We start from the raw sequence: 13,168 nt of genomic DNA, 5'->3' as shown, positions 1-13,168 counted from the left end.
CCCACCGCCAACTCTTGAGCTACTCTTTTACTAATGAATAGTGGGATTGACCGTCACATTATAACGCCCCCGCGGATAAAAGGGCGAGCATGTTTGGTGGGACGGGGATAAAAAAAAAAGAGTTAATCAGTGGCAGTGGGAGAGAGACTGACGCCTCCCCACCACATATATCCAAACACTGGACACCTTGTCGCGAGCTGTGTACTTTCACTTTCAATGGCCTATCACAAATGGTTTCAACAAATGCAACAACAAAAAATTTGAAAATAAATTTATATTACATTCACAAGGTAGGAACAAAAAATGCCTAAAATGTGGAACTACAGAAGACACTACAGTTAAACGAAAAAGAAAAATTAAAATAAAGAATATTGAAAAAAAAAACCAAAAAATAATTTGAAACAAACAAGTCTTATGACAGAAAAACACGTGCAACTTTGTTCATTAGGATGTGTTACAGTGTAGTAAACATCTAATGGCTAATTTCGTCACAGTTTGGAAAACCTCTTCAGGACCCTGGTTTAGTGGGTCTTTGTGTAACTAACTATACCAGTTGTATCGTCCTCACTGAAAATATATGAAATTGGTGATAGAGACTGCAGTTACGTTGTCGTTAGAATTCTTAATTCTAGGATTATTGAGCGAGTTCGTGGACACTAATTCTTTAAACATATTTTTCTAAACTTCTGAATCACTGACTTTGTTGATTACAAGTTCCCTACTTAACATCCACGTCACAAAAAATTAAACAGAGATAACCATCAATACAGTAATTAATCTCACTAATAACTGCTGGAATTTCTTATGTATCTTATACAGAAAATAAGTGATTTCACCCAATTCATTTGGTCAATTTTGTAACTTGAGGGCTAAACTTGTATGCAAAGACAGGGAACGCTTTCTCGTTATTTGACCCAGCTTGACCATGGTTTGCATTCCTGAAACCAAATTTTCAAAATAATGTTTCAGATTTATACTTACCATCTTTAATTTTTCGTTACAAAAGTCCCAACTTTTCTTTTTCTTTCTGCTTCTTCCGTACAACTTCAATGTTTCGGTCCCTCCACGTGCTTTTTCTCAACTTAATAGGTCTGCTACCAACGTACCTTCCTGGTTAAAGAAAAAATAGAAGAAAAAAATATATTTACTTGAAAGGAATGATTCTATTTAACCCGCTTTTTTAATTTTCTAATTGAAAACAGCTTTAATGAAAATATATACACCGAGACTTTAAAGACGACAGTGACAGGGGTGGTTAAAAATCATTCATAATATTTATTGAGAACAGTAGTAGTAGTAGTGTATTAGTTACGACAGTAATGATACGTTAAAGGCAATAGTTGTATAAGTATTTATTGGGTATCTATAAATGTTCTAATTAGAGACAATAGTCGTACAGGTACTTATTGTGTATCTATAAATGTACTAATCAGAGACTATAGTCGTACAAGTACTTATTGTGTATCTATAAATGTACTAATTAGAGACAATAATCGTACAAGTACTTATTGTATCAGTATGTATAAATGTTCTAATTAGAGACTATAGTCGTACAAGTACTTATTGCGTATCTATAAATGTACTAATTAGAGACAATAGTCGTACAAGTACTTATTGCGTATCTATAAATGTTCTAATTAGAGACAATAGTCGTACAAGTACTTATTGTGTATCTATAAATGTACTAATTAGAGACAATAGTCGTACAAGTACTTATTGTGTATCTATAAATGTTCTAATTAGATACAATAGTCGTACAAGTACTTATTGTGTATCTATAAATGTACTAATTAGAGACAATAGTCGTACAAGTACTTATTGTGTATCTATAAATGTTCTAATTAGAGACAATAGTCATACAAGTACTTATTGTGTATCTATACATGTTCTAATTAGAGACAATAGTCGTACAAGTACTTATTGTGTCAGTATCTATAAATGTTCTAATTAGAGACAATAGTCGTACAAGTACTTATTGTGTCAGTATCTATAAATGTTCTAATTAGAGACAATAGTCGTACAAGTACTTATTGTGTCACTACCGATAAATGTACAAGTTAGAGACGATGCTGGTTATGATAGCATCGATAAATGTACCATAGAAAAACAGAGCTGCTCAATAATTGTATTTACTAGAATATTATTCATTTTTTTATCCTTTATTACTAGGCCTAAATATATGAGGTGCAATAAGGCGTCATGTATTAAAAAATGATGAAGTTAAAATATAATTGTGCAGATGGACAAAAATCCTTAGGAAAAGCTCAGGATAAATATTCAAGTTAGAGACAATGTTGGTTATGACAGCATCGATAAATGTACTAATTATAAACTATACTGGTTATAACAGGAATGATGAATATACTAGTTGTACACAGTACTGGTAACAAAGGTAATATTTAGAGGCAGTAATGATACATGTACTTTAATAGTGAATGGTTTTATCCAAAACGTAGATTCTGCTAAATGTACTTTTATCAAACTTGAAAAATAAAATACAAACAAAGCAAGTCGATTTCGCGTTCTTTGTGAACACGGATTTCTATTAGTTTTATATTCAATCTAGAACTGTTCCTACGATAACGATTTTCCCAACCCAGTTTATGTAAAAAAATACGATGATTACTGTAATTGTAAAAAATATACCTGCCGTATTTCCTCGAGCATAAATTGTTCAGTTAGACGTCAATTTTATAGCCTTATACGCACCGTATCTCTTAGTTTCACATTTTAAAACGGTAATGAGGCATACAAGCACCAGCAGCGCATTTTAGTATCTAGTGCTTACGGGTAGAATACCTGAAACTTTTGTATTTGTGTGTGCATTACTTTTTGAACAAAATACAAGTAATTTCACAAGGACAAAAATGTTAAACTTCTTTGATATATTTTTATAACTTTTACGATGTTATCCTATTATTTAAAAACTTCCATTGTAAAAGCCATTATACTGTAAATGTATCGGCAAACATGATTGTTTGATCTGAATTTCGTGCAAAGCTAGACGAGGGCTATCTGCGCTAGCCATCACCACCCACCGCCAACTCTTAGGCTACTCTTTTACCAACGAATAGTGGGTTTGACCGTAACATTATAACGCCACCACGACTGAAAGGGCGAGCATGTTTGGCAAACGAATTTAAAAAATTACGGTTTAAACAATGCTGAAATGGTTTTCAACCAGAACCAAGTAATTATACCGCTTAATCTGCGTTCCATTTCTAAAGTTTATAAGTAAATAAATAGAAATATATCACATTTTTCCACTGAATTTTAAAACGACAATTAACATTAGCAGCCTGACGAAATTGGTTGTACGCAATACTAATACTGGTCTTATTTCTGCCAGCTGGGTTGCTGTTCGTTGAAGACATGCTTCTAATAATGCCATGAAGAAATGAAGTAAAGTTTGTTATACGTGGAAAATGAGTGTTGCAAAACAGCACTAAAAAAGCATCTGAACTACCTACTCAGATGGCAACCATTGGTTACTTAACCCACCCACGAGCTGGTTGGTCACTGGCTACCTATGGCCTCAGATACTTGATTCAACTATAAATTATGGTCCTATGACACAAGAACGAAGGAACCACGTGGACTGAATATACATATAAGTACAATACTTCTGGTTACGCTACCGACCTCAAACGCCAGGTAAGGCTTTTAAATCTGCAAATAGGTATATAGTTACTATTTCACGTATTTTCGTCATTACTTTAAGTGGAAATCTCAAGATATTCGTATTACGCACTTGTTTAGCACTTATAATTCAGAAGATTGACATAACTCTTACAATTCAAGGCGTTTTTACAGTCCGGTCTTTAACAGTGAAAATATAACAATTCTCGATAATATAATTAAATGTAATTAATTCTGAAAAATAAGTGGAAAACACCCCCCTTTAACTGCAGAGACATAACGGATTTGAACTATAACTGACAGGAAAGGTTAATAAACGCACGAGGAACATCTATAGAAAGTAAAACAAAATCTACATTCGATTAATAACAAATTTCACAACCAGGTTGTAATTAATGCTCAAGAAAATCTAACATTTTAAAAATTTCACTTCCAGGTTTACAGGTAAACAACTCTCCCGGCGTTAAGTTTATTTCTATACACACAAACACAACTGATGCTGTATAATTGCTTATCATGTCAGGTTTACAGGTAAACAACTCTCCCGGTGTTAAGTTTATTTCTACACGCAAACACAACTGATGCTGTATAATTGCTTATCATTTGTCGTGTTTACAGGTAAACAACTCTCCCGGTGTTAAGTTTATCTCTACACACAAACACAACTGATGCTGTATAATTGCTTATCATTTGTCGTATCAATATGAATGTTTTTATATCGTTTGTTGCAAAACAACTTCAGGACTATCTGGGCTAGCCGTCCCTAATTTTGAACTGATAGATTGACTGGAAGGCAGCTAACCAACACCAACTAATCTTTACCCATGAATAATGGAATTGAAAGTTAGATTATAAAGCCCCACGGCTGAAAGCGTGTGCGTGTTGAACAACGGATTTCGACACCGTTTTGTTTACGCCTAAACTATCAGGCTATGCCAGGTCTTCTTAGAGATAACTGCCTATATTCTCAAGTTGTTGAATTAATAAAAAGACATTTTCGTGCATTTCCAAAGTTTTCAAACTTACAAATTTTTTATAAATTATAAAACTATTTCTTTTATTTTATGCATTAAGTACTTTTTAGAAAATCCACCTATTATCACACTTTTTGAGGTTAAACCCAAATTATATAGTGTCTTACCTATGTCCCCATGACATTAAGAGGATCGTCTGACATGTTATCTGATTCTAGTTAATACTTTCATGATTTTTTTATAAACTATAAGCTGCTTTTTTATGATTACCATTTTGTAAATAATAAAATGTGCTACATAAAACAGAAAAAACAACAACATATAGACTCCCTGTTAATTACAAATTAAAACTACTTTTGATAAAAGCGATTATGATACATTTAAATTATTTTTACTTTCCACATTTTTTGGGATGGTTTAACACAAACATAATAATCTGTAAACAATGATAACTGCTTTAATAACAAAACCTTTCGAAAAGCAGGTTGATAAGAAAAATATAATACAATTTTGAAATGTCTTTTCATCTATTTGTTGTGGCACTGACTTTTAACAATATTTAAAATATTTTACTCAGAGCATACGTGAAAATTGTGAAGCATCACCATGTAAACAATAAGAAGTCAATTTTCACACACCATTAGCAAAGTATAGGTGCGAGTGTAAACAAATACCATGATACACAAAACAGATGATAAAAACACCATATATTATCATTGAAGAATGTAAAAGAAGCCTTTTTTATAAGTACGCTAATATGAAAGACGAGATAAAAGCCAACTATGTAAATATTAGCATGAAAAAGTAGCCAGGAAATCTAGTTGAATAATACTTGCATGTGTGAGAAACATAAACAACTCTTACAGCATGAATCTAACAGAAAATGTGGGAAATACAAATTCTTCAGATGGCACTGGTCTGGGATATTTAAATCTACTTAATCCACTAAGGGAGGGATGGGGCTGAAAAAGAAATGGGAGAGAGCAACAAAATCAACACAGAAAATGGAACCAAGCGCTACACAGACGAACATGAAAAATATGTCAGTTAATCAAATTTCATAAAGAAAGAGTACACAAAAAGGGGTAAAAAACCCCACCATAAAAGACAGATCATAAAAACAACTTTACAGACACTGCCTTGAGAAAGATATATAAAAATCTAATTCCACACACAAATATGTAAATTGGGCATCATTAGAAAAATAAATGAATGAACAAACAAAAAATCTGCAAAATGTACACAAAACTAAACTACTTAATATAATGTCAGGAGAATAAAAATTATGCCAGCCAAGCATTACATTAGAGGTAACTTTTATTTATGAAAATTGAAACTGTGAATACATTGTGTTATGTTGGTATTCTTTTTATCCACATCAGTACAAGTACTATTACTTACAAAATATGACTCAAACACATGTATATATGGTAATCTATGTATGAAAACTAAGTTCAGTCTTTTTCCCAAGATATAAAATGAACTTGTTATATTTACTGTAGCTTCGTGAAACATTTCTTTACTTATGATATAAGCATTACTTCAAAATAGTATCTTTAAAAGAGAAAGCGGGTTGCCTGCAATTTAAAACATTGCTCTTTAATAGATATGACATAAATAAAAAAACAGGTATTTACAAATAAAACCTAAATACCTAAAATGTTTTCACCATAACACCTATTAAATTTTTTCTCATGTTTAGAGTTCTAAATAACACGTTTACTATTTTACCTATTTCTTTACTCATCTGTAACTATGTTTTTGCAAACTAATCAAAACTGGAAACTTGCCTACCATAACACAATTTGTTTTATTCTTCTTTTTAACTTATACATTTATATAAAATTACTTGCTCGTTAAAAGAATCAGTTTTATAGCTTTCACTACTCTTCTGTTCTACTTATTTTCATCTATTCACTATTAGGCTAAGGGAAGTCATTAGTACAAACTTTTAGCTCATAGCTCCGTCATCTCTTGACCAATTTGAGATCTAATTACATTTTTTTATTCAAGAGGTCAAACCTTTTCAATTGATGTATTTGATCATGCCCAAGGTATCATAGGTTAATTTACTTTAATCCTTACTTTAAGAATTTCAGTTTGAAGCTAGGCTGGTAGAGATCCTGACAAAAAATAAAACCGAACCAGGTATTCTCGAGCCACATGCTTGGTATTGCTGGAACACAAAAATATAGCTAATAAAAATGAAAAAAAAAGGTCTCATAAATTAATTTACTCTAATCCTGCCTAAAAGAATTTCAAATGCCACAACTATTGATTTGCTTTTGTTTGTTTGTTTTGAATTTTGCACAAAGCTACATGAGGGCTATCTGCACTCGCCGTCCCTAAGTTAGCAGTGAAAGCCTAGAGGGAAGGCAGCTAGCCATCACCACCCACCGCCAACTCATTAACCTAAGAATAGTAAGATTGCCCATCACATTATAAAGCCCCCATGGCTGAAAGGGCAAGCATGTTTAGTGGGACAGGGATAGAACCCGCTACCCTCGGATTGCGAGTTAATTGCTCTAACCACGATTATTGAGGATTCCCTCGTATATTTTTCATTAAAAATATATTTCTAAGAAAATAAAAAATATGATGTAAACACCAATACAGAATAAATTTTTTATTGTGTGATATAGTATTTTATAATTATAAACTATTTGTATATTAAAATATAAGTAATTATACTGGTTTTATAATTGTCATTTCAGGAACATGGTGAAATACAATCACTTTTTTTTTCTAAGTAAGTAGTAGAAAAAGTAATTAATCTTATAATAAACACCCTCTGAAGATAATAAAATGCTGAAAGTTGTCAAAATTTTACAGAAAGAGTTGCAATATGTTTAAGGTATCATACAATTCCTAAAAGTTCTTGAAGCTGAAAAATCTCACATCTAACACAAAACCAAGTCCGTAACAAAGTTCTGTTTTCTCACCATTTTCTATACATAAAACACTGACACAGAAAGATTAGCTTCTTAGTCTCTTTAATTGTTAATCTTTAAAAACTAATTTCACATTTACTTATCCCCACACAAAATACACAGGAAAATAAGAGTTATTTAAGCCATAATTTTGTTTATATTTATTGTAGCTGTAGGAAAATTTTAAATATTTATAAACATTAATCTTTCATATTGTTACAAAATTGGGAATATGTTACTTTAGAAATGCTCATATTATGAGCTTTGATCACTTTACTTCAAACACATTGACCAATGTAGGTGGAGAGTGTGTCAGTTTTTATCCAATGTTATTTTCTTTTCTTTTTTTAATTCATTATTTAAACAAAAAACTAAAGATTAAATTTACACTTCTATTATATTTCAAAAAATCCATACGATAATCAAAGGTATCTTTGTAAAATAAAGTTGATCATTGTCATGTTGTGCCAGAGACTTTTGGAATAAATTCAAGTTATCAGAGGATCAAGAAAGCAGATCTGGGGCTGTGACCGTATTAGTTTTCATCCATCATAAATGTGAAGCATTAGAAACAATGTATGTTAAAGGAAAAGGTCTGGAGTGAATTCCAATTTTGACAATATCTATCCATGCACGAAATCAAAATTTCGACATACCAATGTTCAACTTTATTAGTAGTTCTATCATATCTTATTAAGCCAGATTATATATAACATATTCATCAGTTATAGTAAAATGGCATGAAGTATTTATAAAAAATGTGACAAAAAATTCATTTATTCTAAGCAATAATTTTTAACAATTAACTACATTTAGGTATAACGTAATTTTTGTTTTATTTCTATAAGGAGCCAGAAACAACATGAAGAAACTGATAATGCTGGTGTACGTACTTCAGCTCCTCACAGCACAGTGCACCATGAATGAAGTTACCCTGGCTTTGATTCCAATCCATAAAATGAAGGACCACAACGGTAACATCTCACCAACCTATATTTCTTCAAAACATGCTGCAGAGAATGATAACTCACAACAAAAGTTCCTAACCACAGAATTAATACCACAGGATGAAAGAAACTTATATACAAGAAAAATTGCCATGCTTACCCCTCTTAAAAAGAGATTTCAGAGAGACACAGAGAACAAAGAAAAAATAAAGTTGATGTCCATTGATCTTTCTGCCTTGGGGCCTCTGAAAAGTCAAGATGAATTTTCTGATGAAAGCTGGGTATCAAAACCAAAATCTTTGGAAGTTGATGTATCCATTCTGGGACAAAACATTCAGAATGAACAATTATCCACAGGATCCACTACAAACTTTCCAAGTCCATTATCCTTTTTACCACGAGAAAAAACAGTACAAGTTCCTGAAACATTATGGCAACCTACTGAAAAAGATGAGTTCATAAACAGAATTGTTCCTCATACAGTATCTAACGAAATACTAAATGACATCAGAAACGATGTTATAATGTTTCCTTTTCTTCAATTTCTTTTAGCCCCTTTAGGTATCTACCCATTGTTAAAATTACCTTCTCACTTTATTAATAATCATCTGAGAAACCCAGTAATGAAAGATAATATTTTTAAGCAATTTAACCAATTACATATCAATAGCAAGCCAGATGCATTATCTGATTTTATTGAAAATGAATCAGTTACAAAAAAAATGAAAAGTAAATCACAAACGGACTTGCAAAATTTATCAGCAAAAGGAAACTTTTTATCAAATACACCAAATGTCAAACACAAAGATTTTGTTAAGAAAAAGGAATCACTTGTTAAAGACTGGGGCATAGATGGATATCTCTCTAAAGTCTCAAAGACTGCTCACGAAGAACGAAAGAGAAATTTGAAGAGACACATACAAATGAAGAAACATAAGAAATATGACAGAAGCTACAGAAATTTCCTTTTGTTTAATAAATGGAAATCAATCAAGCAGAATAACATTAAGCAAAAAAAAAGAAGTTTCGGTGAATGGTTAGAAAAGATTTTCCTTTTTCAACATCGACCACAATTCATCACTACAATGGTAGGCAAGAACATCCCTATTAAAAAAAATGTGTTTCTGTCACAAGGTTGGGGGCCAGGGGGTGGTCATCTCAAAGCTAATTCATCAAAAAATCATAGAAAAATGGAATCACAAATTAGCATTACGTCCCCTGTAAAAGAACATATTCAGCTAGAATCCCAGCATTTCCCACCAATAAATTTTGGAAAACATTGGCGTGCTGGTCACCTTCTAGGGCCCTACTGGTAAAATTCCTTATTGACCCAGGTTAGATGTCTTGGAAAAGATATTATATACTAACAGAACTTTCTTGTCTTGCAGTCTGTTTTCTTTGACCATGATGATGGTTTTCTGTGCAAAAAGCTTTCATATGTTATTCATTTATTAAAGCAACATTGTTAAACAGATTTATGTCGGTAGTATTATATCCAGCAAATCAAATGTAACTTGAAGTATAACAATAAAATTATCATTGTGAAAGCAGACCTTATGAACAGTTCAGCATTACTTTAAAAGAAGTTGCTTATAACAATTTCAAATTAACTGCCATGTAAATAAAACTAAGAAAATAAGACTGTAAACTTAAAATATTTTTTTAAAAGTCAACTGATATACTATATTTTATTTTGGTGCACATCATACACTAACATTTTCTGGAATATATGTTTATTTTAATAGTTTTGTTGCTATGTCATTTAAATGACATGAATGAAGTCTATAAGAGTCTCCACTTAAATATTAATAAATATTACATGAAGTTATAAAACTATGAATGTAAACACTGATGTCATATGTTGTTACTGATACTCATAGGTCAATGTTTTACAATTATCCAGGTTTTCAGTCTTATAAATGTAGAAAATGCTGTAGATGAATCTAATGGTGATCATGACATACGATTTTAAATGTTGAAGAATGGGTAGTCCTAGTCTTACCAACATCACAAGTTCAAGTGTTTGAAGGCCACAAGAAGAGTGTTAAAATTGATTTAGAATAAACTCCAAGTTAAATATTAAGCAAATATGTGTAAACATGATGAACAATTTTGAATTTAAACAAAGCTACCTGAGAATGTCTTAACTGTAAATTGTATGTATTATCATTTGACCATTTGAGTTTAACACTTCTCATGAAAAGAAAAGAAAATAGGACATTATACTGAAAGCTCGTTCTCCAATATTTGATTTCCACAGTTACATGTATATATATTTTTTTATAAACAAGAAAACCATAAATTGCACATAATTAAATAATCTTAAACTTGAGACTAATGACCTCAAAGCTTACTACTCCAAGAATAATCTAAATTAAAATAACTATGTATTCCTGAGGATTGTGCTTCAATATGTATTGATGTACTCTTCAAGTTAAATATATAAACAGAATTATGCGTATCAGTGAATGTAATAATGCATTCTTCCCACAAATGAGATGCTAGTAATCATGAGAGAGATCTTACGTTGTTATTCAGTTTCACCAGTCACCTAAAGACAAAATGCTTATTAATGTTCTACCGAGTGATTTTTTATGGAATTGAAGCTATTCTGGTTGGAAGTCGTATATGTTGATTTTTGCAAAAAATACTTTATGTCTCATTTATTCCTCATACTGGAAACCAGACTGGCAAGAGTAAAAAATGAATATCTCAAATTACATACTAAGTCTAATGCTTTCCTTTGACCTAAAGTTCTTATTGCATATGTATTATTGTTAACATCTGATCCGAGCAAACTATCCTTGGAACTAAAAAGTAACCCTGTAACTAACATTATTAACTTGATGTACTGATCTAAATAGGAGTAAGCAATGCTATAAAACAATAATTAGAATGCATTTATACATCAGTTGAGTACCCTCTCTGTTAGCAATATTTTTGGTCATAATCTCAGTATTATCTCATGAGATTCAGTTAACTTAAAAGGTTTAAGTCAGTTATAAATCCACATACTAAGCTAATAATGCAAAATAAATCTCATAATAAATAAATAACAATAAATTAAAAATAATTAACTTTATACCTTTCTCCCTAACAACATTTAGTGACCAATGAAAGCCCATTGAATGGTTTGATTAAGATTTAGCATTGTCATTTTTGACAAGAGTGATATTTTTGTTTGAAAAATTTTGTAGTATTTTCTTTCTTTGATAGTAAAATGGACAGATTTAAATTAGCAGCTCCAAACAGAAACAGAATCATCATCATAAAATTTTAGAAGCATGGTTTTCTTCTACTCTATTTTTGAAATATTTTTTTATATATGAGTTATACATATTTGCTTTTGAGAAATATTGCATTTCTGACAATGGCTAAATATGAGTTAAATCTGTTAAGGGTCAATATTAAGAAAACAAACAGAATCCAAAAACAAGGTAAGCTTAAAGTTTCAGTGGCATATGTACATATGTAAGTAATGCTTGTCATGTTCACCTTGTCTCTGCAGGTTGGCACATAATTTCTGTTTCTTAGTACAGAATGATATGATGTACAGAAGTAAATTTAAAAAAATTAACTTAATCATAAAGACAGAAGTCTGATTTCTTTGAAACAAAACTGTAAAGATTATAAAAGCTTTTCAGTAGTTAAAATGCGATGACATGACATACTCATGTTCCACAAGGCTGAATGTGGATCATCGTGAAAAAGTAGGTTACGGATAGAAGTTAAAAGTCAAACTGGTATAATAGAATAATTATTTTAAAATTCAGATTTAATAGAAAATACTGGACATAAGTTAATAAATAAAATGAGTCAAAAACATTCCATATTAAAATGTTCTTTACATTTAGAAATTTGTCAATGTTAGGAAGCAAATGAAAAACATGAGTGCACTCTCTGAATGATAGTTTTTATTTTTTACACATTCAATCACCTAAAAATACATCATGTAGTACAAGTTGATCATCATTCACAAATGTCTTTCTCAGTAAAAAGATCTCATAGCTAGTTAGAAAATAACTTCATGTATTGTAGTTACAACTGAGTTACACAGCAGGGTAACCACCTACATAAACAACCATTTGGCTAGATTTCATATGAAAAATAATTTTATACAGTTTTAAACAAATAGGAAATATCAAAGTGTGACAATTTTAAACAAACTAGCTTTATTAAGTTTTGGTTTTGTTTTGAATTTGTGCTAAGCTACATGAGGGCTATCTGCATTAGCAATCCCTAATTTAGCAGTGAAAGACAAGAGAGAAGACAGCTAGTCATCACTACCAACCGCCAACTCTTGGGCTACTTTTTTACCAACGAATAGTGGGATTGACCGCCACATTATAATGCCCCCATGGCTGAAAGGGTGAGCATGTTTGGTGGGATGGGGATTCAAACCCGCGACTTTCAGATTGCAAGTCGAATGCCCTAACCACTTTTATCAAGAATCACGAAATAATACCAAACTAATTCTAGGTTTTTCTTCCTCTATTTTCAGCGCATTATTTTTATGGTGTATCTTGTGAACTGTCATTCTATTCTCTTCCTTAGTGTTACAAGCCACACTTCTACCAGTAAGAAACAGACTACCAGCAGTAGCTGTTCTGTCAAGTCACTTTTTTCAGTTACACTACTTCATTTCTGGGCTTATTTACTTTTGTTTGGTAGGATCTAT

At 31.4% G+C, this 13,168-nt stretch overlaps 2 protein-coding genes across 5 annotated transcripts in view; one reads left to right on the top strand and one right to left on the bottom strand.

The window, feature by feature from the left end:
* Positions 1 to 13,168, bottom strand: part of LOC106467430 (RNA-binding protein 42-like) — a 66,928-nt gene that overhangs the window by 36,294 nt on the left and 17,466 nt on the right. For 3 of the 4 annotated variants that reach the window (XM_022395617.1, XM_013927781.2, XM_022395615.1), the window contains exon 5: positions 982 to 1,110. In XM_022395617.1, the coding sequence (XP_022251325.1) occupies positions 998 to 1,110 (113 nt within the window). In that variant the 3' untranslated portion in view covers positions 982 to 997. Of the gene's footprint in view, positions 1 to 434; positions 568 to 981; positions 1,111 to 13,168 lie in introns of those variants that run through there. The other variant, XM_022395616.1, reaches the window with a different exon arrangement.
* On the top strand, positions 3,545 to 9,984 carry LOC111087777. Its single transcript, XM_022395613.1, has 2 exons — positions 3,545 to 3,654; positions 8,392 to 9,984. Exon 2 carries the CDS (start codon positions 8,406 to 8,408, stop codon positions 9,804 to 9,806), a length of 1,401 nt encoding a protein of 466 aa, XP_022251321.1. The 5' UTR covers positions 3,545 to 3,654; positions 8,392 to 8,405; the 3' UTR covers positions 9,807 to 9,984.

Source organism: Limulus polyphemus, unplaced genomic scaffold (genome assembly GCF_000517525.1).
Source record: "Limulus polyphemus unplaced genomic scaffold, Limulus_polyphemus-2.1.2 Scaffold2613, whole genome shotgun sequence".
Taxonomy (NCBI): domain Eukaryota; kingdom Metazoa; phylum Arthropoda; class Merostomata; order Xiphosura; family Limulidae; genus Limulus; species Limulus polyphemus.
This window is presented reverse-complemented; position numbering and strand designations above follow the sequence as displayed.

What these genes read in the sequence shown, in the direction of transcription:
- LOC111087777 (XM_022395613.1), top strand. Translation starts at nt 8,406, where the DNA reads ATGAAGAAACTGATAATGCTGGTGTACGTACTTCAGCTCCTCACAGCA.